Below are 27,622 nucleotides of genomic sequence, written 5' to 3'. Positions count from 1 at the left end.
CAATTCTCTTAAATCATCGCGGACAACGATTGATCTTACTCCAAGATTGCATCGTTGGTGGGCGTATTTGCAGTCGTTTGAATTTAAAATAGAATATAGAGAAGGAAAGCGCATGTGGATTTTTCATCGAGAAATCATATTCAGGAAGCCAGCAAAGTTGAAAAGTCTTTAGTCGCTGAAAAGAGTCCAATACTATTGGTTTGCTAAGATGAATAAATATGTTAGGAAGTTTTTCGATAGTTGCATTATATGTAAAACTGTTAAGGGTTCATGTGGGAAGATACAAGCCGAGTTACATCCAATTCCAAAAGTGAATGTGCCTGGGTGAGGGCGATCATAATTATACCCTTGCAGAGGGTATTATAATTTTGTCCAAAAGTGTGCAACGCAGTGAAGGAGACATCTCCGACCCTATAAAGTATATTCTTGATCAGGATCACCTCCTGAGTTGATATGAGCATGTCCGTCTGTCTGTTTGTCTTTTTCTACGCAAACTAGTCTCTCAGTTTTAAAGCTATCGACTTGAAACTTTGCACACACCCTTCTTTGCACGCTGTATATAAGTCGGAACGGCCGGGATCGGCCAACTAACAACAGAAATACCAACTTTCGTGTTTTTTAAGATAGAAAGCTGGAACTTAGTACAGATTATATTTTTGGTCAGATAGCCCGAACTACCAAATTTCATAACGATTGGTCGACTATATGGTATCTTATTGCTGTTATAACTATAACTGAACGATTGGAAATGGTATTTGGTAGAAATACCAACTTTGGTATTTTTGAAGATAGAAGCTTGACACTTTTTTTTAGATATTTTATTATAATGAATTTGTTTTATTATGATATTCTTATAAGGATCGGCCAACTATATCCGATGTTTGCGATTTATATCTGATTTAAACTGCAAGGTTATATAAACTTTGGCTTCGCCCGAAGTTAGCTTTCCTTTCCTGTTTTAAATAATTCAAGTAGCAGGTGGCAAATATTCAAAAATTATACGCAGTTTTGAACATTAAAGTGATTCTATAGTTTTATTCAAAACACACTGTACATTGCACATAAGGTATAATTCACAACCTCATTCGATATCTTAGGAACATATATGTAACTAAAATTCTAACGCTATTCATAAATGCAAATTTGTATTAATGTGATGTACATTGATGATTATTGATGTGATGTGAAATCGTTTAAGCCATGACACATTAGAAAATATACTCCTTGTTCGCCTACACTCAACACAATTAGATAATTCGATCGAACACTTCAGTTTATTTGAAGACGACGATTAATTTTTTACTAAATAAATTTTTGAATAGAATAATAAATACATGACTGAATAGCACAATTTTTTAATTTTGATTTAATTACGAGCTATTAATATTTATTTGTTGTTTCTGAATGAACTAAGTATTAAATATTATGATTTATTAATATTTGTTATTACCTACAAATCATTCTTACAGTAGTAATGAAAGTGGGTAAGGAAGAAAGGAGGTAAAGAAAGTGGTCACACAGTGACGGTGCATAAAAATCAGGTGAAAAAACAAAAACAAAACTACGATGGAGCAGTAGCACATACATAAAATATTTTTTGCACAATTTTTTTTCTGTTGTTGCTATAGCTATAGCTTTGAACTTTTCGTAGCTCGGAGCAGACAATTTTCTTTTTCTGCTACGGCTCTGCTTCCGCTCTCGGAAAAGTGACAGCGGTAGCAATAGCAGAGCAATATTTCTATGCATCTCGCTGCTACGGAGTAGTAAATGCAAACCCTGGTGCCTGTCACGACATCTTCATTTCGAAGTAGCAATTTTAGTTGTCATCAATTCAACTTAAAAACCAACGTTAAAACGACTTGATTCCCAGAGTTAATTCCAACTAATTTGTCTACTGAGTTTCAATTTGTTTTGCGTACAAGTTCAATTTTTGTGGAATGATGTATTTGAAACTGTGGAAGGGGGGCGATCGCCCCCCCTTGTATCCGCCACTGGGCACACGGGCATATCTGGCATATCGACATAACTGGAAAATTAAATGGAAAGAATGATCTTAAGGAGTACGTGATAGTACAAATTGATGCCCTAACAAAATTTTTTTATTTGTTTTATCGCTGTTTTTTTTTTAATCGCTGATCAGGGTAGATGTTTTACTAATTTTTTGGAATTTGTACATCACAGAAGATTAAGCTTCATCTTATAGCTACAGGAAGAAGCCGTACACTTAAGAATCTTCTGTCAGCGATTGAATCGAGTCACCGATCTTGGCAGGATGCTTTAGGTGAGATACAACTTTCCTTGAATTGCATAGTTAGTAGTGCAACCAAAGCAAGTCCCCTATAGTAACTTGTTTGCAAGGAGGCTCGTCCTTTGGGTTTGATTCCAGCGTATGATACAGAGATGGAGGTAGATAAAGTTAGTGCTAGAGATTGAATTAACTTTATCTTTTTAGGCAATTGAAAATATGAACAATCAAGCTAGTTACGACAAAATAAAGTTCGATAAAAATAAAGCAGCAGTTGAACGACATAAAATTGGAGATTTCGTGTTACTGAAAAATAAAAAACGACATCAAACTAAATTGGATGTAAAGTTTAAAGGGCCATTTTTGGTTAGTGAAGTTCTAGAAGGAGATAGAAGGAGTTCTAGGAGTTCTAGGAGTTCTAGAAGAGAACTTATAAATATTGGCATGAAGATTTGATAGTTGTAATGTATCCGTGTGAGAGGATATGTTATGTGAAAACCAAATGTCCGTATAGAGTATGGAATGATTAAAATGAAGTTGCAATAGACTTCGATAAAAAATTTTTGTGAATGGCGGATGTGTTTGAAAATTCGAATGGAAATAACCTGGCTAATGTAAAGTTTATGCATGGTTTATGAACCATGACAATGTTTGATTGAAATGTATGAGATAAAGATACGGTTTTGAGATTTGAGCTATGCGTTTTTGGGAAAGTAAAAGTTTTTTTTCTTTTTTTGGATAACGTTTATTTAAAACTGTCCTTTAGGGACAACCATTAAATGTTATTACATGAACATCACTTATAGATAATTTTACATATTAATATTGGAGAACTAAATTAGAGTAGTAAGTTAGCTTAGCTTATGGTATTTAAAGATTATGGTTAGGATATCCAGGGGAAGTCCAGCGGGTGCGTCCTTTTTAGTCCTCTGCTCGCTGTTGTCCAGCAGGTAGATGGCCAACGGGTTCGGATGATTATGGGGCCTCTGCATGTAGCGTGCACTGCTTCTTTGGATCTCGTCCTTGACCCAAGGAAAATTCAGAACCTCGTGGATGGTACGATTGTCCTGATAGACGTGGGCCCCAGTGGCAATTCGAAGGGCTCTATTTTCGAACGTTTGTATAGTTCGGACATTCGTCTTGCTCGCAGTGCCCCAGAGCGTTCTCAGCATCGATCTCCTACCCATGAGCCTGTAGAAGAATCGAAGTCTTTGATCAGCCTGTTTTTTCTTCTTAATCAGATGGGGCCTCCAGGTGAGCCTCCTGTCTACGGCGAGACCCAGGTACTTGGGATTGTCTTCCGGAGATAGCCCATGCACGTAGAGAGTGTCTCCGAACCAGAAGGCTGCATCAAAGAGCCAGAAGAAGGCCGGACTTTAAACAGAAAAGAGAAGACTTTGCTGCAATGAGGAAAATCCTGAAGAAGATAATAAGGGAGGCAAAAACGAGATTCAAGCAAAACCCAGTCTTACTATCAGCTGATTGTCCAAAATTTACCAAGCAACATGGTTTGCTTGGCATTTCTAACGGATCTTTCTAAAAATAGCATGACAAAATGGTAGTCATATTTATGCACTTTTAATTTGTCCGCACTGGACATAATTTTTATAATATAAAACTCTGTTAAACCAAAATCGATTGGAATGGGTATGGTATATAATGGTATATACTTTATTTTTACAGATATATATATAAATTAGTTGTACTGTGTTTCGTGTAAATCTTTGTTAAAAATGTGCGTCTTTTTAGTTCGTATATGTAAATGTTTACGTGAGGGGCCGGTGTGCCGCAACTTTAAGAGCGCACCCGCGCTGAAGAGCGCACCAGCACTGAAGAGCGCACCCGCGCTGAAGAGCGCATCCGCGCTCGCCCCTCTTTGCGCTCTCGCTCCTTCGCCGGCCGTCGTCGATCGTAGTTTTTCTATTACTTTTTGTACTAGTTTTTAAGCAATTAATCTCATGTAAGCAGCCGAATAAATCTGACCGCGTTATACCATCCGAAAGACGCCCCCGACTTATCATTTCATCCCTAATCCTGGAATCTTTTGCGGAACCAACGCCCCCCTACAAACATTGGTCCTTCGAGCCGGATAATTACTGGATTTTCTTCTGCCAGCAGTTCTTGGCATTGTTCCGCCAAAAGATAAGTACATTTTTCCGTCCCCATCTCTCTGCCGGTCTTCAGCAGTGATCCGAACATTAAATTTCGTTCACACTGCTGCAAGATTGTTTTTCCCTCCGTGTCAACTCCAAGTCCGAGTTTTCCGACACAACGGCAGGTTGAGATTTTGTAATAATCTATAATAATCTTAAAATTCGGCAAATTTTTCTATCAGTCTCCGTTTTGTGTGCTGCCCATATTCCTCGCCGTGTTCGGCCTCTCCGTTATTCATTCGCTTGCCAACGGTCGAGGCATATGTGCATCCGCATGCATACATACGCACATACATATTTTTTTTTGGTGGAATTAATCCGCGAAAAAAATCGCAAGTGAACAGTGAAATTGTGTGGTGACAAAAAGAAGGCATAATTAATATTGGCCACCGGTGTGAATTAGTTCCGGAAATTCCAAATTCACCGAACAGTCCGCCGCTGTCGTACTATTTGTTTTTATCTTCCGCAATCAGTGTCATTTTTTACACCACATAACTTTTCTGTTATTATTTATAACAGAAAAGTTTATACAATTATATTATACAGTCCAATTATACAGTCCACTTACCGACGTTCCACTGTGCCAACATATGCCCACATGCCCTTACATATATCCGTACCTGCATGCATGTCCATATATTTTCTGCCTTCAATTCCAGGAAATATATAACCGATAAAATTTAACATATACAGTCCACTTATCGAAGCTCTACTGTACCATCATATGCCCCACATGCCCTTGCCCTACTTGCATGCATGTCCACATAATTTCCAAATATTTTCTGCCTCCAATTTCAGGAAATATATAGCCGATAAAATTTACAAAATATTTTACATTTTCTAAAACCAACAATTATAAACCGCCATTTCACTACAAATCCGTGATTGTGTCGCTTAAATTCTCGACCTAGCCGTGTTGTGTTTTTCGGTTCTGTTTATTTTTCTTTGAGGTACGTACAGGGTGCCGACGGCATAACCGGCTGCATAACAAAATAGATTAAAAAATCAATTAATTATAAATTTGTGTATTTATAATTATAACTACGAAAATTTATTTAATTCTTATTGTCCGTTCGAGCAAAGGGCCAGGGTTTAATTCACCTTTCCGGCCACTCAATAATTAAAGTCGAAGATTTAACTATCGGAAAATTATAATTAATTAATTTAATTATCCACCTTCTGTCCGAATAGAGCCGCGGTTTTTAATTCCATCTTCCCGGCTTCGTGTTAATTAAATTCAATTAATCAAATATTTAGGTTTCAATTCCACCGTTCCAGTTTCGTGATAATTAACCTCAATTGATTAAAAATTAAGATTTTCCACTCCACCCTTCTGGCTCCATCATATTTAAATCCGACAGTTAGCCAAAAATTAATTATTTATATCTTTGTGTGTTAAATTCCAAAGTTAAGTCCACCTTCCGGCTCCGCAAATTCGAAAATAGTTAAGAATTTAATCTCTCAGTATATATTAAATTCAGTACGAACCACACAAGGCGAAATATACATGTACATATATAGACCGTCATCATTTTTTTCCGAACAAGCACGAATTTTCCGGTACTTTTTCCATTTTTTCGTGCCTCCAACTCTGCTTCTACTCCGCATCAGGCAACATCCGCCTACAATCCGAACAAACCTCGTCTCCTTTTGGGTTTTTTTCTGGTGCCTGAAGTTTTTCTTTCCACATTCGAATTGTGCCGCACACGACTTTCCTTTCCACATCGGCGCCACTAGTTCGCACTTGCTCCTTGTAATTGCCTTTCATCCGCGATCTCACCGTTCTCATCACATTAGTGCGACCGGCCACCACTTCGTACGGGGCACCTGTTGCGCGAGTCAGTCGACAAGCGCTGATCAGCGAATTGGACTCTGAGAATGCCCACGGGAGACGACAAAAAGCCGCGTTCGATCCCAGCCATCCGTTTGGACAGATCTCAATCCGCATCTCCGCGGACGCCTCTTTTGAAGCCTAAGGCTACCAGTGTCAGTCCAAGGGCAAGGAGTGACGAATCCGTCAATACAACCCCCGGTCCTTCACAAAGGCAGACTCACTCCGTCGCAAAAATGGCTCCAAGTGCGGTCGAAGTGGCGTTGAAAAAGTTCATCGCCACAACAGATCGAATTATCCAATTTGAGGCTAACATAAGTACTCCGGGCGCCCCAGAAACGGAAATAGGCTCCCAATACATGTGCGAAGTTCATCGGGACCAAATTCAGGCACTATGGGAGAAGGTGGAGAAGAGCTATGAGAGCTGCTCCGATTTGCTAGCCGTGTCCGACGACAATGCGGCCGCCTCGACAGTGCTGGAAGCGAAGTACAGCTACTGTTACTCCGTCTATTCGAGATGTATTGCCCAGCTTCGGGAGAAAATTGCTTCCCAATCCACTCAGGCTCCCGTCAATGTCCACACGCCCGCGCCTACAGGCTGCCGGTTACCTCCGGTGGATACCGAGGTCTTCGCGGGTGATTATCTTCGGTGGCCCACCTTCAGAGACTTGTTTACGGCCATTTACATCCAAAACTCGCGGCTCACCCCGGTAGAGAAGTTGTTCCACTTATTGTCCAAGACAAGTGGTGACGCCCACGCCATTGTTTCTAAGGCTCCGCTTACCCATGAGGGCTTTGTCGCCACATGGCAAAGCCTCACAGACCGCTTTGAGAACCGGCGGCTATTGGTCAACAGCCAGTTGAAGATCCTTTTCAACATCCAGGCTATTTCTCAAGAGTCCGGCGTCGCGCTGAAGGAGCTGCAAGCTACCATTCAGAGTTGTTTGACAGCCCTAGAAATGTCCTCCGTTAATGTTGAGGCTTGGGACTGTCTCCTTGTATTTATGATTTCGTCAAAGCTCCCCAAGGTCACACTTTCTATGTGGGAGCAATCCGTACATAATAAGGCCGAGATTTCAACATGGAAGGAATTAGATAACTTCCTGACAGAGCGCCATCGCACTCTGGAGGCCATCGACGACGTCAGGCCTAGTGGCTCCGTGCAATTTCCGCCAAGGTCGGGACTTCCTACTGCCCCTGCTCGGAGGCTCACTTCATACGAGACTCGAGTGGTTCCGGGCCAAAAGGGCTGCGATCTCTGTTCGAGGGAGGACCACCCCATTCGCTTATGTCCGCGTTTCCTAGAAATGGATGTAAATGGGCGCTCTGACTACATAAGGAGGAAGCAGTTATGTTTAAACTGTTTTGCCCGAGGGCACCAGCAGCGAGACTGCACGAGCGCCCATACCTGCTCCACATGCCACAGCAGACACCACACCCTCTTGCACCGCGGCAATCCATTCGCAACCGCTCCAAGTCCGCCTACGCAGCTTATCGCTCCAAGTCCGCCTACGTCAACAAACGGCCCCGAGGATCAGTCGAATGTGCAGGTGTGTTTCGCTTCCGGGTCAGGAGCCGTCCTACTGGGCACGGCCCTTATCAACGTGTGCCATTTGGGGTGCACCGTCCAAGCACGAGCACTGATAGACTCAGGCTCCGAAGCGACGTTCATAACGGAACGACTGTTCAACCTCGTCAAGCCTCCCTTCAAGACGATTCAAGCCCAAGTTTCCGGCCTTAATCAAACCATTTCCGCGCAGTCTACTAAATTGTGCCATTTCTCTATTCGGTCGCCGTCAAGACCCGGGCTACAATTAGAGACTGCGGCTTACGTTCTTCCGCAGTTGGCAGGAAATCTGCCATCATATCCGATTTCGCGAGATCGTCTCAAGGGGCTGCCCAATATTACCCTGGCGGACCCCAACTTCTCTGAGAGCTCCCAAGTCGATGTGTTATTAGGAGCTGACATTCTTCCGTCCATTCTCCTCGGTAATTCCAAGGCTAATATCTGCGGGTCGCTTCTCGGTCAGGAGACCATTTTCGGATGGGTGCTGACAGGCCCATTATCTCCAGCCAACCCCCGCAGCGTGTCTGTTTTTTCCGCACGAGTTGCCCGCAGCCTCGGTGACTCACTGGTTCAGGGTTTCGATTCCGGATGCGAGCATAATTCTGTTACGACTCCTTCTTCGATTTACACATCGCATCACGCTGCACGGTGGCAATCAGCTGATGATCCGACTGATCCGGATCTTATTCTAGATTCCAAGGTCATATTCAGCACGATGTTGCCACGCCCACGCAACGCCCCGTCACTGGAAAGCAGATGTACTCGAGGTACACTATCCTACCGATGCCGAGTCTGCAATGGGAGTCATCCGTTGAAGAAGTGTCGGCGCTTCCTACGCCTTAGTGCCGAGGAGCGGCTCCGAGTGGTTCTCGTGAACCGCTATTGCTCGAGCTGCCTGGCCCACGAGCACTCCGACGGATCCTGTCGGCGTGGGGACGGCTGTAAGACGTGTGGTCAGGATCACCACACGCTGCTGCACCCCGGGACCAAGGAGCACCGCTCACCGCCCACGGGAGACAGTACACCTGGTGTCTCGCTCTCTCGTCGGCCGTCATCCGCCAACTCCCGGCGCGGTTCGGGTGCTTCTCGCCCTGCGTCCGCCATTTTCCGGCACTCACAAGCCGATCCACGGCCATCGACTTCCCGGCGCTCGTCGGCAACTCCTCGGCATTCTTCCGCCACTGGCTGGCAGTCGTCAAGCGCTCCACTGCTTTCGTCCGCCACTCATCGGGTGCCGTCCACCGCTCTTCCGCCCGCGTCATCCGCGCCTAGGCAACTTTCCGCCTCTCCTCGAGGGCCCCCGCAGGACGCGCTCGCTGCGCCCACCCTATCGTCGCTGCTGAGACGGAACAGCGTCAACATCGGGACCCGGATTTTCGACACGGGGGCCTTCGTCGACCATGTACGCCCTCTAGCTGCAGTGACGCATAGCTAGCGACGAGGGATATGTTGCAACCCGAGCGATTGCAAGGGGGGGAGGATGTTTACGTGAGGGGCCGGTGTGCCGCAACTTTAAGAGCGCACCCGCGCTGAAGAGCGCACCAGCACTGAAGAGCGCACCCGCGCTCTTTGCGCTCTCGCTCCTTCGCCGGCCGTCGTCGATCGTAGTTTTTCTATTTTTTCGTGCCTCCAACTCTGCTTCTACTCCGCATCAGGCAACATCCGCCTACAATCCGAACAAACCTCGTCTCCTTTTGGGTTTTTTCTGGTGCCTGAAGTTTTTCTTTCCACATTCGAATTGTGCCGCACACGACTTTCCTTTCCACATCGGCGCCACTAGTTCGCACTTGCTCCTTGTAATTGCCTTCGAGTCGCTTTTTTAAGTGGTAGCCCCAAGACGCCCGAATTTCCAGCAAGCTATTCTGACGCAACCACGGCACACCGGCCCCTCACGTAAACAGTAAAGTTTTTAAGTATTTTCCCCCGGTTGCCCCCAAATGAAATTTATGTGCTGTTATATACTAATATTTAAAGATTATAAAAATGTTAACTTCAGCTGCGGAAGCCTGCCGCAGCACATTTGCAATTAAAAAATGCAACCTAACCTCTTTTTCCATCTCTATCTAGGAGGGAAGCACTGTCTCAGCACTGTGTGGAAGCACTTTTGTTCTGTGTCTGTTATGTTGTTGAAATATAAATATTGAACATTCTTTGCAACTTTCCATTGTTGATGGTAAAGTTTGTAATGAATAAAGTGAAACAACATCCACAAAATGCTTCGTAGCCAAGCCAACAGGAATGAACAACCTAAAAGTTAAAAAAAAAAAAAAAGTTTATGAGGAGCGATTTGAGTTTGGACTGTCACCGCTCCATGCGTATATTCGATTCTTTGAATATTTCCTTCACCTATCGTACAAATTGGACGAAAAAGTATGTCGAATTCGATCCTAAGAGGCTAAAGATAAGACTTCATTGAGAAAACAATTTATTCATGATGAGTTCAGGGCTAAAATGGATCTAGTAGTAGATCAACCTAGAACTGGAGGTTTTATCTCCTCCCATCGGTTCACAAAGTTTTACTTCATGCTCCTGATATTATAAAATATTCTTTATTATCGATTGGAGAGCTTTCTGAAGAAGCCGCAGTTAATCAATCGGTTAATAAACTGCAGTAGTTAATCAATCATTCCAATATTTTTTTATTTTAGTATTATATTTGTAAATAACTTACAGTAAAAATATTAGCCTGATCTGACCATTAGAAATGATTTTATGACAGCTCTCTCATGAAAGCGCCATCTCTGATGCAATCGTTCCTATGGAAGCTATAGGATATAGTGGTACGATCTGGTAACTTTTTTTTATCATGTGTTTATAATATTTTTCTAGATTTTTAGTGAAAGTTTCATAGCGATAGCACATCTATAAGTATTAATGGCCTCGGTTCCATACAAGCTCGACCACTGTGCTGTGGTGTCCCTCAAGGCTCAGTCTTAGGCCCAGCCTTATGGCCCAGCCATGTATGACGGGGTGCTCATTCCCGAGCTCCCGGAACGTACACACCTAGTCGGGTTCGCGAACGACATTGCAGTAGTGGTTGTCGCCAAGACAATCCAGGAAGTCGAGGATTCCTGCAGTGCTGCAATTGCAAGCTGTATCGGTTGGCTCGACCAGGCAGGGCTAAGCCGAGCCCACGACAAGACGGAGGCTGTCCTGATCTCAAGAAAGAAGCGGTTGGAGACGGCCACGATCAATGAAAACGGACACGCGGTTACATCTATTAGGGCCATCAGGTACCTGAGCGTAACGCTGGACACGAGGCTTAGCTTCAGTGAGCACTTCGCAGAAGCCAATCTTAAGCAGCGAATGTCGCTAGAGCACTGGGGAAGATTGTGCTCAACTGTAGGGGTCCAAAGCAAGGACACAGACTACTGCTCCAGACCGCAAATTAAAACGCAAATAGACTATGCGCTTTAAGGGTGTGCTCTGGCTTCTACACGATCTCGGATGACGCAGCCCTCCTCATGGCAGGCATGGTCCCAATCGACCTTCTCGCGTCGAAGCGACAAGAACTATACCAGGCTCTAGTATCGCTGAGCGGTCAAACTCCGGCGTCGACACGCCGTCAGCTAAAAGTGAGCTTGAGAGCAACGAGCATCCAGAAGTGGCAACGACGATGGGACGAGTTGACCAAAGGACACTGGACCCACCAACTGGTTCCCGACCTTGAGAAATGGCTCCAAAGAAGTCACGGGGAGGTAAATTTCTGGCTACTGGCTACTTCTGGGTACTTTTACAAATTGGGACACGATGACGACCCAAGGTGCCCTGAATGCGGGGTAGGCGAAACGGGGGAGTATGTGGCCTTGGACTGCCCACGCTTTTTTGTCCCTAGGCGGAGATTCCTAGGGGAAATAGCGACGGCGGACATCATTGGAATGAAGTTGCTGGAGGACACCAAGTTCTGGGCAGGCGTGAGCAGCTTTGCCTCCTCAACAATGAAGGAGCTGAGTCGGCTTGGGCGTTAAAGCACGCCAATCCTGGCCCTGCGAAGTGAAGCCTAGCGGCATTACCGCAGGGGACAGGGACTTAGAGCTACTGTTAGCTCTCAGTTTTAAGTATTTGTTAATAAACGATTAAAAAACAAGAAAGAAAAGCTAACTTCGGGCGGAGCCGAAGTTTATATACCCTTGCAGATAAAACCGGTACATCGGATGTAGTTGACCGATCCTTATGATTACATCATAATAAAACTAATTAACTAAAATAAAAAATCTAAAAAAAGTCCCACACTTCTATCTTCAAAAATACGAAAGTTGATATTTCTACCAAGTACCATTTCCGATCGTTCAGTTATATGGCAGCTATAGAATATAGTCGGCCGATCCTAATGAAATTTGGTAGGTTGGATCAACTGGCCAAAAATAGAATCTGTATTAAGTTTCAGCTTTCTATCTTCAAAAACACGAAAGTTGGGTCATTTCCGATCGTTCAGTTATATGGCAACTATAGGATATAGTCGGCCGATCCTTACGAAATTTGGCTGTCGTATTATTTTGCCAAAAATAGCTCTCGTGTCAAAGTTGAACTCTCTAACTCTAAAAACACTGAAGTTATATCTGTTCCGATCAATCAGTTATATGGCAGCTATAGGATATAGTCGGCCGATCCGGGCCGTTCTGACTTATATACTGCGTGCAAAGGAAAGAAGGGTGTGTGCAAAGTTTCAAGACGATAGCTTCAAAACTGAGAGACAGACAGACAGACATATATATAATTTATAGGGTCGGAGATGTCTCCTTCACTGCGTTGCACACTTTTGGACAAAATTATAATACCCTCTGCAAGGGTATAAAAAACAAACGGTAGATCCGAAAACAAGAAGTGTACCGCTGCATACATTTGTATGTACGCCAAATTATTTATTCATGTTAGTATGTACAGGGTGCGCCATCTAGACAGGACCTATTGAAATGTTTAATAACTCCGCCATTTTTCAGCCTATTTTGACAAGCCAGCCAGATTCTGAAACGTCAGCTTATGCCATTTTAGACATGGATCGATTCACAGCAAAAAATCGGGCTGAAATTGTAGCGCTGTACATCGAAAGCAATCGTTCAATTGTGAAAACGTTGCGATGCCGAGGCTGATTTTTGGGACCGAATTTTGATGACGGACGAAGCTCATTTTTCGCTCTCTGGCGGGGTCAATAAACAAAACTGTTGAATTTGGGGAACAGAGAATCATTCACATCATTCACGAAACACCATTGCACGACGTGAAAGTTACTGTTTTGGCCGGAATGTGCTCGAAAACGATTATTGGACCATTTTTTTTCAAAGTTGGAGAAATGTTGGATGTTGGCTCATTTTTTTTGTCCGGAAATGCGTAAACAAGACTATGAGGGCAAGTTCCCGGGACGCGTTGTGTCAAAGAAAGGGTGATTTTGAGTGGCCTCCTGTTGGGCTACTTGAAGAGTAAGGTGTATGTCAGAAAACCGAAGACTTTTGAACAACTAAAAGCTAATGTTAAAGCGGAAATTGCTGCTGTTACGCCTGAAATGTTGTCGAATACAATGCGAAATGCCCAAAAAAAGGCCGCTTTTTGTGTTTCTAATGAAGGCGGTCATTTGATCCATATTGTATTCTGAGTGAATTGTCAATAAATGGCATTCTATACCCTAAATGAATCTTGTTTATTTCCAAAATGGGCTAAAAAATGGAAGAGTCATTCAACATTTCATTAGGTCCTGTCTAGATGGTGCACCCTGTATTATATGCAGTGGCTCATTCTTTCGTCACCCATTAAATCATAATCACACAACCAAATCCAAAATTTTTATTTGTTTACTATTATTTATTTAATTCTGAATAAATTCTTAGCAAAAAAAATTATGCTACGGATGAATTCGAGGATGCATAAATTAAAAACGAAAAAAACTCACATAAACTAAACTTTGTGCGTTTTTAGAGTTTTAATTTCCAAAATAATAATAATATTTTGTTCAAAGAAATTTATTTGAGATAACTTCCTGTACGTGGTCAAACATGCTCTCTACCAAAAATTCTCGTATATCTTTAGGAATACGTATCTGTACGGGCGTTATTTATCTTTTTGATTTGGCGCTCAATCTTCCACGATCTTAGAATCCACCCAGATTTCTCCCTGTAATCTTCGCAGAGCTTTAGTTGTTTTTCCTCTTCCTTAGTAAAGTAGTTGTTTAAGAAGAGTCGTAGAGCAAGCAAGGTGATCGGAGTGGTGGTCAGGGATAAACCACGAGTGATTAAAGCTGACCCATTCAGAAATAATTGTTTTCTAACCAACATAAACAACATTAATTAATTAGCAAATAAATAAATAAATGAAGTTCCATGCAAACCTCTGGCTAGTCGTTTGGATTCCAAGCCCCCGAGGAGAACTGTGTTCAACTATGGCATTCCGCCCATGAAAGGCATTTGACAAAACGAATATCCGACATATCCAAATATTCGACAACTTTACAAGCCTGGGAACATTGCTTGTGAAACTCCAGTGACATTCCGAGTTTCCTCGACTTGGAAACCTTCCTCAACAATCTCTTCGTCAGCATGAGAACCGGAAATGTTCACAGCCCCCGCAAAACTCTACGATCAACAAATCGACAAATTATCCACGCCATCTCTTGCATAAACTGTAAGGGGCATAAACACATTTTGCAGCGATGTCCTGATTTTTTTTCGAAGGATTGCTTTGCCCGGAAATGCGTTGTTGACCATAAAAAGGCATGTCCAAATTGCTTCAGCATCAATCATCCCTTGTCGCAGTGTGGCAGCAACAAGAATTGTTTACAATGCGGACACCGTCAACATACCTTGCTTCACACCGTATACCAGCACATCACCGATTACTCAGAACGCATCAAGGCAGAGCTCCGACCCTGCTCAACCTTTCGATTTCACTACAATGCTGATGGCCACTGCCGCGCAGTCAATTTGATCCATTTTGCTGGCCTCAGCTCTAGTACAACTACATTATAACAGCACCGGACAAACTGCCGTTATTCGAGCCTTGATCGATCATGGCTCTGAGGGCACGTTAATCACAGAACGTCGCACTTAGTTACTGGGACCTTCTCATGTACGGACCCCCAATATCACCATCTAGTACGACCAGCATATGTCCTCAACTTGATAACCTCTCATTTACCAAGAAGCAATGTCAACGTGGACACTTGTCAGCATCTTCAGGGATTACACTTGGCCGATCCCAGGCCAGGCCGCATCGACGCGTTATTTGTCGTCGATGTAATACCATATTTGTTACTGCCAGATTTACGGAAAGGAGCTTCAAATCAATCTATTGCTCAACTCACTCAATTAGGTTGGATCGTGTTTGGCCGTGTCGTGTTGCAGTGATACAAGGGCAAATGTGGTAACCATTCGATGCCATCAGAATCTGACCACTAAAATCTGGATGCACTGGTAAAGGGTTTCTTCGATTTCAATCAAATCACCTCTGAGAGGACGTTAACAGCAGACGTCCGGCTTTCGTTAAAAACTGAATTTGACAAGAAACAAGTCATCGAAAATTCTTACTTAATCGCACTCAATATATTCCACCTCTTAGAACATCAGCTAAACAGAAACGACACGCTTTAGCAACAATATCACTGCACCATCAAGAAATATTTTGACCTTAAGCAACTCTCCAAAGTCACTACCGCTGAAGCTCGAGTGATTAAATGATCACTTCAAGAGGTCAACAGTATTTCTCATCATGTACTCTCCCACACCACGCCGTGGTTAAGGAGGACAGTACAACGACTGGACGGTATACGATGTATTAATTCGAACGAAAAATCCCCTAACGACATATGGTGCATCGGCCCACTGCTACAAAATGATTTGGGAGGAGTCATCATGAAGTGGAGGCTACATCCTTATGTGCTCGCAGCAGAAATCCAACGAATGTATCGCTGTATCAACATGCACCATGATGATGCTTAATTTCAACGCATCTTATGGAGGAATGGTGTACGGTCATTTTCGTTGTCGTAATGTTCATTACGTTGTTAGTGCATACCACAACCCTACAATCGATACCTGATTGGTGGCTATCGATCTCGAGAACCCGGTCCCTTTGGAAAGCGGGACATCTCTAGGTTTCTTCCTTACGACTTCTAAGCTTACGACTGAACACCCACATTTTTTGTTACATTTACCCATTACACATTACACATTTTGTTATATCTAAAATCAATTCAAATTAAATTCAGTGACATATCCAACCCTGTGTTTTTATAAAACGGCAACAGCAAAGTCCCCATAGCAGACTTCTGCTAATCATTGACTCCCATTGTCTATCGGCGCAGTCACAACATTTTTGGTGGCCCATGAGGGGAACCTGTTGTTAAATGTGCCAATGAATGGAATTTGAATTGATTTGGAACTAACAATGGGGCTCAAATTAATCTGAAACAAACGGCTATTAACCTATGCCACGTGGAACCACGCTGCGAGACGAATAACGGACAAAGGAAGGAGAGATTGCTGCGAGACGAATAACGGACCAAAGGAACGACGAATTGAAACTGGAAACTGCTACACAGACTGACTGGAAGCCGGTGAGTGTTTGTATGTGAGGGCTGTGATTTCAAGCGTGCTGTTGTAAATTCAATAAAACTATGGGTATCGACGATGAAAAGACAGGCACACAAGCCAATCCTTCCCCATCCGACCAGTTTGCTGGTTTGCACGCGAGACAGAAGGATTTATGGAACAGGTTGACGCAACTCGAGCGTAACTTCAAGAAGGATAGTCAATCCCGAAAATCCAAACATTATTTTCTTCAGCGACTTAGCACGTTAAAGGATTTATCCACCCTGTTTGATGCGAATCACCAACAATTGGTCGATCAGCTGTGTCCCAGTCAACATGTATATTTCTCAGACAACCTATACGAGCGGTTTGTTGAAGAGCACCAGCACATCTTCTGCAACATCTCGGAAGAATACGACAACAAGTTCTCAGTGATAGCCCAAGGTTCCCCACCAATCGAGTCCGTCACTCCAATTTTATCATCCAACATTCCGCTTCCGAAGCTTCCAGTTCCACGCTTTTCGGGAAGCTTTACGGATTGGCCCTCGTTTTACGATGGTTTCCTACAACTCATCCATGACAACAACACTCTCTCTAACATCCAGAAGTTTCACTTTCTCAAGCAGGCCTTGCCCGAAGGACGGGACCAGGATGTCAGTCACATGGCATTAACGGATTCTGGGTATACGGTAGCCTGGGATCTCCTCGTCAAGCGCTACAACAATCCACGTCTCCACTTTATGCACACCATGGCGGCACTGTATGGGCTTGATTCGGTTCCCAAGTAAGCTTCAGAAGGTATCAGGCGCGTGCTAACCCTGGCTAATGTTTGCATTAGTGATCTTCGACGTTTAAAAATAAACATTGATTCCTGCGATCACTGGCTAGTGCATCATCTGTTAACCAAACTACCAAGCAGCACTACGCAAGCGTGGGAGCACTCATTGGGGAGCTCCACCGAGATTCCAACCTTTTCGATGTTGGAGACTTTTCTGCTGGAGCGCTTAGTTAGCATCGACCTAATCGAAAATCGAAATCAACCACTTGGAACTCGTTCAGCACCAGGACAATCTTCCCATCCACGTGCGCCTAACCGATCCAACTTCAATTCCACTAACCGCCACAGTTTTCATGTGACTACGGAAATGGGAGCACCCCAGTGCACTCTCTGCCAAAGAAACCATGTTCTCCGGAGATGCCCCAGTTTTCTCGCGAAGGATTGCTTTGCTCGTAAGACGATCGTCGATCGCATAAAAGCATGCCTCAATTGTCTCAGCACAGGCCACGCTCTAAGTCACTGCAGCAGCACTCGCAATTGCTTACAGTGCGGCCAACGCCACCATACGCTACTGCATTTTCCGAACGTAGCAACCCAGCCTACCAACTCTGCCCTATCGCGACAGCCAACGAACGGTGTCCATAGCGCGCAGGGCACCCAACAGAGCGTAGCATCCCGCTCATCTGTTTTGTCTCAACAGCACAGCCTAGCCCCCGGCTTAACTGCTTCGAACGAGACGCAACTCCTCAGCGCAGTTGCCACCTATCAAAATCCATCCACCACGATTCTCGCCACGGCCCTAATCCGAATTGTCAACGACCAAACGGGACAATCTGTTTTAGCCAGAGCGTTGATTGACCATGGCTCGGAAGGAACACTTATCACCGAAAGCTTAGTACAGACGCTGGGTCTCTCACGCACCCCTATATCTGCGGAAATAACAGGGATTGGCGACTCCTCTCACAGGTCTACGACGCCTCTTGTAAGAGCTCCAACGGGAAATCACTGAATGACATTTTATGTACTGGCCCAGCTCTACAGAACGATTTGGGAGGAGTGATACTAAATTGGCGTTGTTATCGCTATGTTTTCGTGGCGGACATCCAAAGGATGTACCGATGTATCGAAATGCATCCAGAGGACTCTCAATTCCAGCGCATTTGATGGCGTGACAAAACCGAAAAGTTAAAAGAGTTCCGTCTCACCACAGTTACCTTCGGAACAGCATCAGCGCCATACACAGCGATTCGGGTGATCCACCAAATAGCTCAGGACGAACGAGAAAATTATCCGCTAGCAGAAAAGGTACTGAAAAGGGAGATTTATGTTGATGACGTACAAAGCGGCCATGAGGCCACGGACGGTGCCATTCGAGTGCGACACGAGGTCATAGCAGCCCTCCGCTCGGCTGGTATGCATCTTCGAAAATGGGCAGCGAACCACCCGGCGTTGCTTAGTGATATTCCTAAAGTAGACCTCTGCAACCACTCAATCTTCGAAATGGACAATAAAGACAGCATTAAAACGCTTGGACTGTACTGGCAGCCAAACCCGGACGTCTACGGATTCAAAATCCATTTCTCGATCAATCCCACACTTTCGAAAAGGGCTCTTTTATCAACAGTGGCGCGGCTCTTCGATCCATTAGGATTTTTAGCACCCTTGATAGTCATGTCAAAAATTCTCCTCAAGGACGTATGGAGCTTATGGAGCACTTACCGTGCACTCGATTGGGACGACATGCTACCAGAGTCTTTGGCAGCGCGTTGGCAGCGATATCTCGAACATCTTCCAGAAGTTCAACACATTCGCATACCACGCTGGTTCGGTTGCGATTTCAGCAATGTGGTATCTCTTCAATTGCACATGTTCTCCGATGGGTCGTCCCTCGCGTATGCAGCGTGTGCCTACCTTCGAGTACTCGACACTGCTGGAATGATACATACACACTTAGTCGCAGCTCGCACTAGGGTTACACCAACAAAGCCTCTCGCCATACCGCGAGTGGAGCTTTCCGGAGCAGTTCTAGCTACCAAACTCGCCACATGGATCCAGCAGCAACTTCACGTGCCTCAGATGCGGGTCACAGTGTACTACTGGTCAGACGCCATGATCGTGCTTTACTGGATACATGGAGATCCATGCAGGTGGAAGACTTTTGTAGCCAATCGAATTGGCAGCATCCAAGAGGTCAGCTCTGCTTCCCAGTGGGGTCATGTGTCTACGCAGGACAACCCTGCGGATTGTGCAACGCGCGGTTTAACCCCACTACAGCTCGCGCAGGATAACCTCTGGTGGAGCGGCCCAGACTGGTTGCAGGAACCCGAAGACCATTGGCCCAAGGTAACTCTTACTTCTCCAGATCCGAGCACAATCTGCGAGGAACAGGCAGCAAAGGTTATCCACGCTCACACCTGTGGATCCACTGATTCCTTTGTTGAGTCATTTTCGTCATACAGTCGACTTGTATTTTCCACAGCATTCATTAATCGCTTTATCCATAATACTCGCTGCAAAAGGGAGGCTCGGCTTTCCGGACCAATTAGCGTAAAGGAGTTTTCCAAGGCAATGTATACTCTGGTTCGCGTTGTCCAACAGGAAGCATTCTCTCACGAACTGTCCAAGTTGCGAGCAAACAAATCGCTCTCAAAATCTAACAAGCTTAGCCAACTGTCGCCATTCATAGATGCCCAAGGGATCCGCAGATTGCGGGGCAGACTTCGAAACGCTTTGCAGCTCACCACTCAACAACGCACGCCCATCATCCTACCGAAGTCACATCATTTTACGGACCTCGTCATAAAAAACGCCCATCTGAACACCATGCATGGGGGTGTGCAACTGACCCGTGCGATCATCCATCAGCAGTTTTGGATCATTAATGGCAAACAAGCGGTAAAAAGAGTTCTCCGACAGTGTGTGGATTGCTTTCAGCATCGCCCTAAACCCTCTCGACAATTAATGGGTGATCTTCCATACCATCGTGTTAATCCGCCGAAAAGAGCGTTCGAAGCTACAGGTGTGGATTACACAGGATCTATCGATGTCAAGGCCTCGAGGTTCAGAGGACACACTACATATAAGGCCTATATTGCTGTATTCATTTGCCTCGCCAGTAAAGCTATCCATTTGGAGCTGGTGACAGGACTCACAGCACAACATTTTCTCTGGGCTCTCCAACGGTTCATTGGACGCCGCGGTTTTGTGCGGCACATGTACAGTGACTGCGGCACAAATTTTATAGCAGCAGATAAATCCCTACAGTTGTGGTCTAACGAGTTCCGGCAGGAAATCAACCAGACAGTCGTCCCAGAACTCACAAAGCGCTATATTCAGTGGCACTTTAACCCCCCACACAGCCCAAACTTCGGAGGACTTTGGGAGGCTAACGTCAAAGCCGTAAAGTCTCATCTTCATCGTTCCTTCAAAGGATACCCAATGACTTATGAACAATTATCAACCGTTCTTATCCAGATAGAGGCCTGTCTTAACTCTCGGCCATTATGCCCGTTAACCGCGGATATTAACGATCTGCAAGTATTGACTCCAGCTCATTTTCTCATCGGAGACTCCATGCAATCGCTTCCTACCCCCAGTGACAAGGACAAGTCGCTCAACACACAGTTCATGGAGGGACAACGGATCCTACGCCAGTTCTGGAAAAGGTGGAGCTCAGATTGGTTGTCTCACCTTCAGGCACGCCCTAAGTGGAGACAAGAGGAAGAAAACCTGCAGGTCAATGACCTAGTTATTATCAAGGACGACAGGACAGGTCCAACCGATTGGAAACTAGGTCGTGTTACAGAATTACACCCTGGAGCCGATGGGATGGTACGAGTTGCAACAATCTATACAGGTTCGGGTACATATAAGCGATCAGTATCCAAGATCTGCAGATTACCCATCCCGAATTACACGGAAGCTAAAGTCGAGGAAGCTAATCTTGAACAATAGTGATACACGCATTTGATCTCACATCCATACCACAGCAAACATTTCACCTGTTTCTTTCAGTTACCATTAGAAGGATGTCATAATGCTGGACCCAGCATTGCGGGGCGGCATGTACGGTCATTTTCGTTGTCGTAATGTTCATTACGTTGTTAGTGCATACCACAACCCTACAATCGATACCTGGTTGGTGGCTATGGATCTCGAGAACCCGGTCCCTTTGGAAAGCGGGACATCTCTAGGTTTCTTCCTTACGACTTCTAAGCTTACGACTGAACACCCACATTTTTTGTTACATTTACCCATTACACATTACACATTTTGTTATATCTAAAATCAATTCAAATTAAATTCAGTGACATATCCAACCCTGTGTTTTTATAAAACGGCAACAGCAAAGTCCCCATAGCAGACTTCTGCTAATCATTGACTCCCGTCTATCGGCGCAGTCACAACAAATGGTCAAAACGAAATAGCCGAGTATAACCTAAATACTGTCACCTTTGATACTGCATCAGTAGCGTATACAGCCATAGGCGTGCTCCGTGCTCCTTGGTTTACGGCCCAAAAACTGCAAACAGAAATTGATTTTCTGTAAGACAAATTAATAAATAATAAACGCCCAAAAATTGCCGCCACTCAATCAGTGCCAATAAAAAAAATTAATGAAACACTTATAACAACAAAACCTCCATTACCAAAACTTAAAAAGACATGCCCGAAGGATTGCCCTGGACCACTGGACAGCCCCCAACGCCTGAGCCCAAAAGGCCCCGGACAGCAGCAGAAGCAAATAGAGTGCGGGAGCGCCACCGAGGGAGCGTCAGCGTAGCCAAACCGGCGACGACCAGCTGACGTGGAAGAAAGAAAGGAAACCAACCGAGCTGAAAATTTTTTGACCCATGCACTGCGTTGCAAAATTTTTTTTGATTGCACAACGATGCATATTTTTGTATATAATATAATATTTTGAAAAATTGAGCGGAACCTCTTCTGCCCAATTAGAAAATATGGCCCGTATAGACGTACAAATAACAGGTAGGAAAAAGATGTTAGAGAAAAACTAAGATTTTTTTTAATTTCTTCACTCTTTTCTAATGCGAAGTAATAGCATAAGTAAAACAGATCAAATAAATGATTCTGACTATTACTTTCTAGAAACATTATATGACATTACAAAGTATGACACAAAGAAAAATAAAACAGAAATTGAAAAAAGAAAAATAGATACAATATCTAAAATGGGTTTGGTAGATACAAGAGTTGTAGATTCCACGGCAAATGTCGTTAATAAAATTGAATCCGAAAAAATCGAACAATAACGATATTGTTAATGATAATCGTTATTATAATGTAGACTAAAAGAGTATTACTAAAATTGTATATATTACACAACAAATGTTTGAAGAAAAAATTTCAGAGTCAAGCAAATGACCTGGACAAAATCTAAAAAAAAAAAAAGCACAAACAAAAATTATTACACATAAATGTCAACACCTTAAATCTAAGAAAATGATATTACAGAAAATAAATATAAAAATATATTACGTAATTCTTCTTACAAAGTATGGCTAAACTAAAGGCATGGAATGGAACAAATTGTACGAGGAGTTATCAAACATTAAAACTAATTTTGACAGATCGTACAAGTCGCTAGCTCAGAATAGACCTATTCAAAAGAACGGTTAGGAAGGATGTTGAAATATTAGTAGAGTGCTTTAATGAAGCGCGAATGCTAATACATGATCATAGGGAAAGATTAAATCAAGATCATTGGTCACAGGTATCGAAACTTTTGATACGACTACGATCTAATTTAATATTTGTTAAACAAAAGTTCAGTTTAGAAATATCATTACCAACCGTTAGTTGGTAATAATCTTACTATTCCGGCGGTATACACTGATCTGGATAATTCAACAGATTCAGATACTTCGAGTGTAATAGAAAACAAAATAAGTAACTCCATCACAATGGCACAATTAAATATTGATTTTATTAATACAGCATCCAAGCTTATACCAGTTTTTGATGGTAAGGCTGAAAATTTAACAAGTTTCATTGATGCTTTACAAATAATACAATCAATAAAAGGCGAGCACGAAGAATTAGCTGTCTCCATTATTAAAACAAAGCTAAAAGGTGTCGCCAGGAATCTAATCGGTAACGAAACAACCATTACTGAGGTGATTTCCAGACTAAGAAGCAACGTCAAAGGCGAAACTGTTGAGGTATTATCAGCGAAGCTTATGAACCTACAGCAGCGCAATAAAACTGCTAACCAATACACAAAAGAAGTTGAGCAGAAAACGAAAGCCTTAGAAGGTGCATATATATCAGATGGTTTACCTTTAGGGCAGTGGTGCTCATCCCATTGCTCTCGCTGCTCATTTGTTTTTGCAAATGCTCATGCATACCGAGTTGTGTGCGACTGCTCACGTCATAAGACTCGTTACTCACGCCATAAGCATCGTTGGTCCCAGCATAAGCAAAGGGCAATTAAAAAAACAATTTTTCGTGTTTTCCCTATTCTCCTCAATCGTACTAATCCGAATGAATTTTGTTGTTGGAGTGCCGATACTTCTTATGCGTGTGCAATAGAGATGAAGATATTGCCTTCTTACGAGGCAGGTCTCTTGCCTACACTGTTTTTTTATTATTAATTTTTTTTTTGTTTTTGTCCAATTTTTTTTATTTAATACCTTTTTTTTTTAAAGCTACCTATTAATAATAATAATAAAACCTATAATAAAAAAAACAACACATTTCTTTTCTCTCAGTGAACTTCTTGAAACACACCGACTTTTTCGTTCTATGTGTGCGTGTGATTTCGTTCATATGTGTTGTTTCATGCTCTGCCGTAAGGCAGTTTTGGACACCACTGCTTTAGAGCTAGCCAGGAGTTATTCCATGTAGCATGCAGTCAAAGCAATAACTAAAAATTGCACAATCGATAAGGTAAAACTTATCATGCAAGCTGACACATTCAGTACTATTAACGAAGCCATTTCCACATTTGACAATAGTTGCACTGAGGCAACTGGGCAGTCGATTTTACAGTCGAATATTTAAAGGGAGAAGATAATCATGTGGTGGATTATCAAGGATAACCATCAAATATCTACAAAATATAACTGGAAATATAATAAAAGTCAATACTAGAAATCAAAGTAGACAAAATTCCCGCGCGGAAAATCCAGAACGAGATTTGCCAATGCAATCTTTAAATAAAGCTTCTAAGCCCAACGTATACGACGTCATAATCAATGATGACCTTGCAGATAAAAAATACGTTATGTTTATCTAAACAAGGCAGAAAAATTACTGCAAGATATGATGTTAGCCATTTATATACTGATTTGATTGGATCAGTTTGATTGGATTGGATTTGATTGATTTGATTTAGATCAATTTTTCCAAATGCTTGAAATGCAAGCCGGTATACATAAAATCAGGCAACTCAAAGTGGCACCGTGGGAAAATATCTTTGACTATACTTCAATAGATAAATTTAAATTAATGGGCAATAAAATATTGAAAACATTAGGAGTAGCGCTACTCAACCCGGTGACCCAAATAACAAATTTAAAAGAAAAAGAAGTAATTTTGTCTACATTTCATGATGATCCAATTCATGGACGTCATACTGGCATATCAAAAACTTTGGCCAAAGTAAAAAGACACTATTACTGGAAAAGCATGTCTAAAGATATAACTGAGTACGTAAGAAAATGTCAAAAATGGCAGAAATCCAAAATAACTAATCACACAAAGACCCCTTTAAAAATCCACAGAAAATTTTACATCCACAGCACACCACCACCAGACAGTTGGAACAATAGAAAGAAGTCATAGAACTTTCAATGAATACATACGATCTTACGATTGGGACGTATGGCTTCAATATTTTGTCTTCTGTTTCAACACGACCCCCTCTATGGCACATACATATTGTCCATATGAGCTAGTATTCAGTAAAACAAGTAATTTGCCAAAACATTTGAATAGCATAGATAGTGTAGAAGCACTATATAATATAGATGACTATGCTAAGGAGAGTAAGTATAGATTAGAAGTAGCCTATAAAAGAGCTAGAGTTATGTTAGAAGCAAATAAGAATAGAAGTAAACTACTATACGATCATAAAGTAAGGGATATAGATATATCAGTAGGTGACAAAGTTTTATTAACCAAGAAAGGAAAGCTAACTTCGGGCGTAGCCGAAGTTTATATACCCTTGCAGTTAAAACCGGATATATATCGCAAACATCGGATATAGTTGGCCGATCTTTATGGGAAAAGGAAAATATAATCCAATTTATTACAATAAAAAATCTAAAAAAAGTCCCAAACTTCTATTTTCAAAAATACGAAAATTGATATTTCTACCAAATACCATTTCCGATCGTTCAGTTATATGGCAGCTATAGGATATAGTTAAACCTAATGAAATTTGGTAGGTCGAATCAACTGACCAAAAATATAATCTGTAACAAGTTCCAGCTTTCTATCTTCAAAACACGAAAGTTGGGTCATTTCCGATCGTTCAGTTATATGGCAGCTATAAGATATAGTCGGCCGATCCTTACGAAATTTGGCATGTCGTAATGTTTTGCCAAAAATAGTGTCAAATTTGAACTCTCTAACTCTAAAAACATCAAAGTTATACCATTTCCGATCAATCAGTTATCAGCACATATATTTAATACCCACTGTACCGAGAGTACTTAAAGGGTGCGCACTGTAAGACTTTTTTGCAGTGTTTACATAATCCAAAATCCCGGTCATAAACCCTAAGTGGCCGAAATGTCAGCATAATCGTAACAAACGGTCAGCATATGCATACCCCTCGCGCCTCCACTTGAGAGCGCATAACAACGTATATTATTATATTCCTTTATACATAAGTACATAGCCGTCTCTCAGTCGCCGCCTGCGAGCAGCGCTGCTACGAGACTTAGCCTTACTTAGACTTAAAAAATATTGGAAAAGAACAGAGACATTTTGATCGTTGGAGCGGCACCTCAGCTGCTCCTTCTAAATAAAAACCAAACAAAACTCAAACCCTGAAGTTATCCTATGACAAAGAACTTTATGATTTAGCTTATTGGAATGCGAATCATTTCCAATGATGCAGCTATCACATTGCCACATTAAGTTCGGAATGTTAATAAGTAGTTTTATAGCCTACGAGGGCAAATCAACACAAGCGGTGAGATAGGCACGCCGGCAGATCGATTCGCACCGAACGGCCTCACACCCACGAAGTTGGGTAGCAGTAACTTCTGCACTGTACTCGCTGCAAACGAGTGGCGACATGAGCGAAAAAGTAAACGTCCGAACTCAAAGAAGGCTAGATGCAGGCTGGACAATCTAATTATAATTATTAGTTAGTTGTAATTATTATTAGTTATAATAATAAATAAAAATGTATAATTTATTGATTTTTTTTTTTTTAATTTATTTGTTACGCCGTCGGCACCCTGTACGTAGTTCACCTAAAGGAAAAAAAACAGCACCGAAAAAAACACAACACGGCGACAACAGCGACAAAATCACGGATTTGTAGTGAAATGGCGTTTTATAATTGGGGGTTTTAATAAAATTTGATTTTTATTTAATATTATCAGTTATATATTTCCTGAAATTGGAAATTATTTGGAAATATATGGACATGCATGCAAGTACGGAGATATGTAAGGGCCTGTGGGGCATATGTTGGCACAGTGGAGCGTTGATAAGTGGACTGTATAATTGGGGGAACAGATAAGTTATGTGGTGTAAAAAATGACACTGATTGAGGAAGATAAAAAACAAATATTACGGCGGACTGTTCGGTGAATTTGAAAATTCCGGAACTAATTCACCCCGGCTGGCCAATATTAATTATGCCTTCTTTTTGTCACACAATATCACTGTTCACTTGCGAATTTTTCGCGGATTAATTGCACCACAAAAATATGTTTTTTTTTTTTTATTGCACCATTGAGGTGAAAATCTATCCTAGATACTATTTGCCCGTACCAATAGCATGCACTTGGATGGTATTTAATTGCTTCCTTTGACGTGATGTAGCAGTTGCCCACCTGGATGGTAATGTACTCCACCTTCTTCCTGCTCGTGAAGATAACTGCCTCCGTTTTATGTGCTGCTAGGTCCAGTCCAGAGTCAGACATCCAGGTTGAAATTCTCCGTATTTCTTCATTCGCATTGGTTTCCACGTCCTTGGTTTCCTTCGCCACCACGAGCAGCCGATGAGATCCTTGCAGTCACCTCATAGTATTTTGGTCCTTCGTCCGTGTCGTACAGCAGTGTCCTATCTGAAATGTAGCTGGATAATATTAGTTGTAGGTATCTAGGAGTGCCTGCCAAGAACAAGGCTCGTTGGATACGTGTCCAATTAGCCGAATTGAAGGCGTTGCGGATGTCTAGTGCGGCGGACCATTGCGCAATACTCCTTTTCTCCCCCATTTCCACCGAGTTCCCGCGATGGCTGCTACCGCCGTGTCGGTCAAGGCTTTGAAGGCGTCCACCGTGGAGCGCGCCTTACGGAAGCCGTACTGGTTGACCGAGAGCGTTCC

General features: G+C 42.8%; 1 protein-coding gene and 1 long non-coding RNA gene across 3 annotated transcripts in view; both read left to right on the top strand.

Annotated features, from left to right (window-relative positions):
- The window catches only part of LOC138926845 (uncharacterized), a 161,775-nt gene that overhangs the window by 98,198 nt on the left and 35,955 nt on the right, over positions 1 to 27,622 (top strand). The gene's annotated exons all lie outside the window — the stretch shown is intronic.
- On the top strand, positions 20,207 to 21,106 carry LOC138926853 (uncharacterized). Of its 2 annotated transcripts, XM_070282437.1 has the most exons (3): positions 20,207 to 20,489; positions 20,565 to 20,627; positions 20,687 to 21,106. In XM_070282437.1, the coding sequence occupies exons 1-3, from the start codon at positions 20,304 to 20,306 to the stop codon at positions 20,687 to 20,689; spliced, it is 252 nt and encodes an 83-aa protein (XP_070138538.1). In that variant the 5' UTR covers positions 20,207 to 20,303; the 3' UTR covers positions 20,690 to 21,106. The 2 variants fall into 2 exon arrangements, with proteins under 2 accessions (XP_070138538.1, XP_070138537.1); XM_070282436.1 differs by having other exon boundaries at positions 20,565 to 21,106.

Source organism: Drosophila bipectinata, chromosome 4, assembly GCF_030179905.1.
Source record: "Drosophila bipectinata strain 14024-0381.07 chromosome 4, DbipHiC1v2, whole genome shotgun sequence".
NCBI lineage: Eukaryota > Metazoa > Arthropoda > Insecta > Diptera > Drosophilidae > Drosophila > Drosophila bipectinata.
This window is presented reverse-complemented; position numbering and strand designations above follow the sequence as displayed.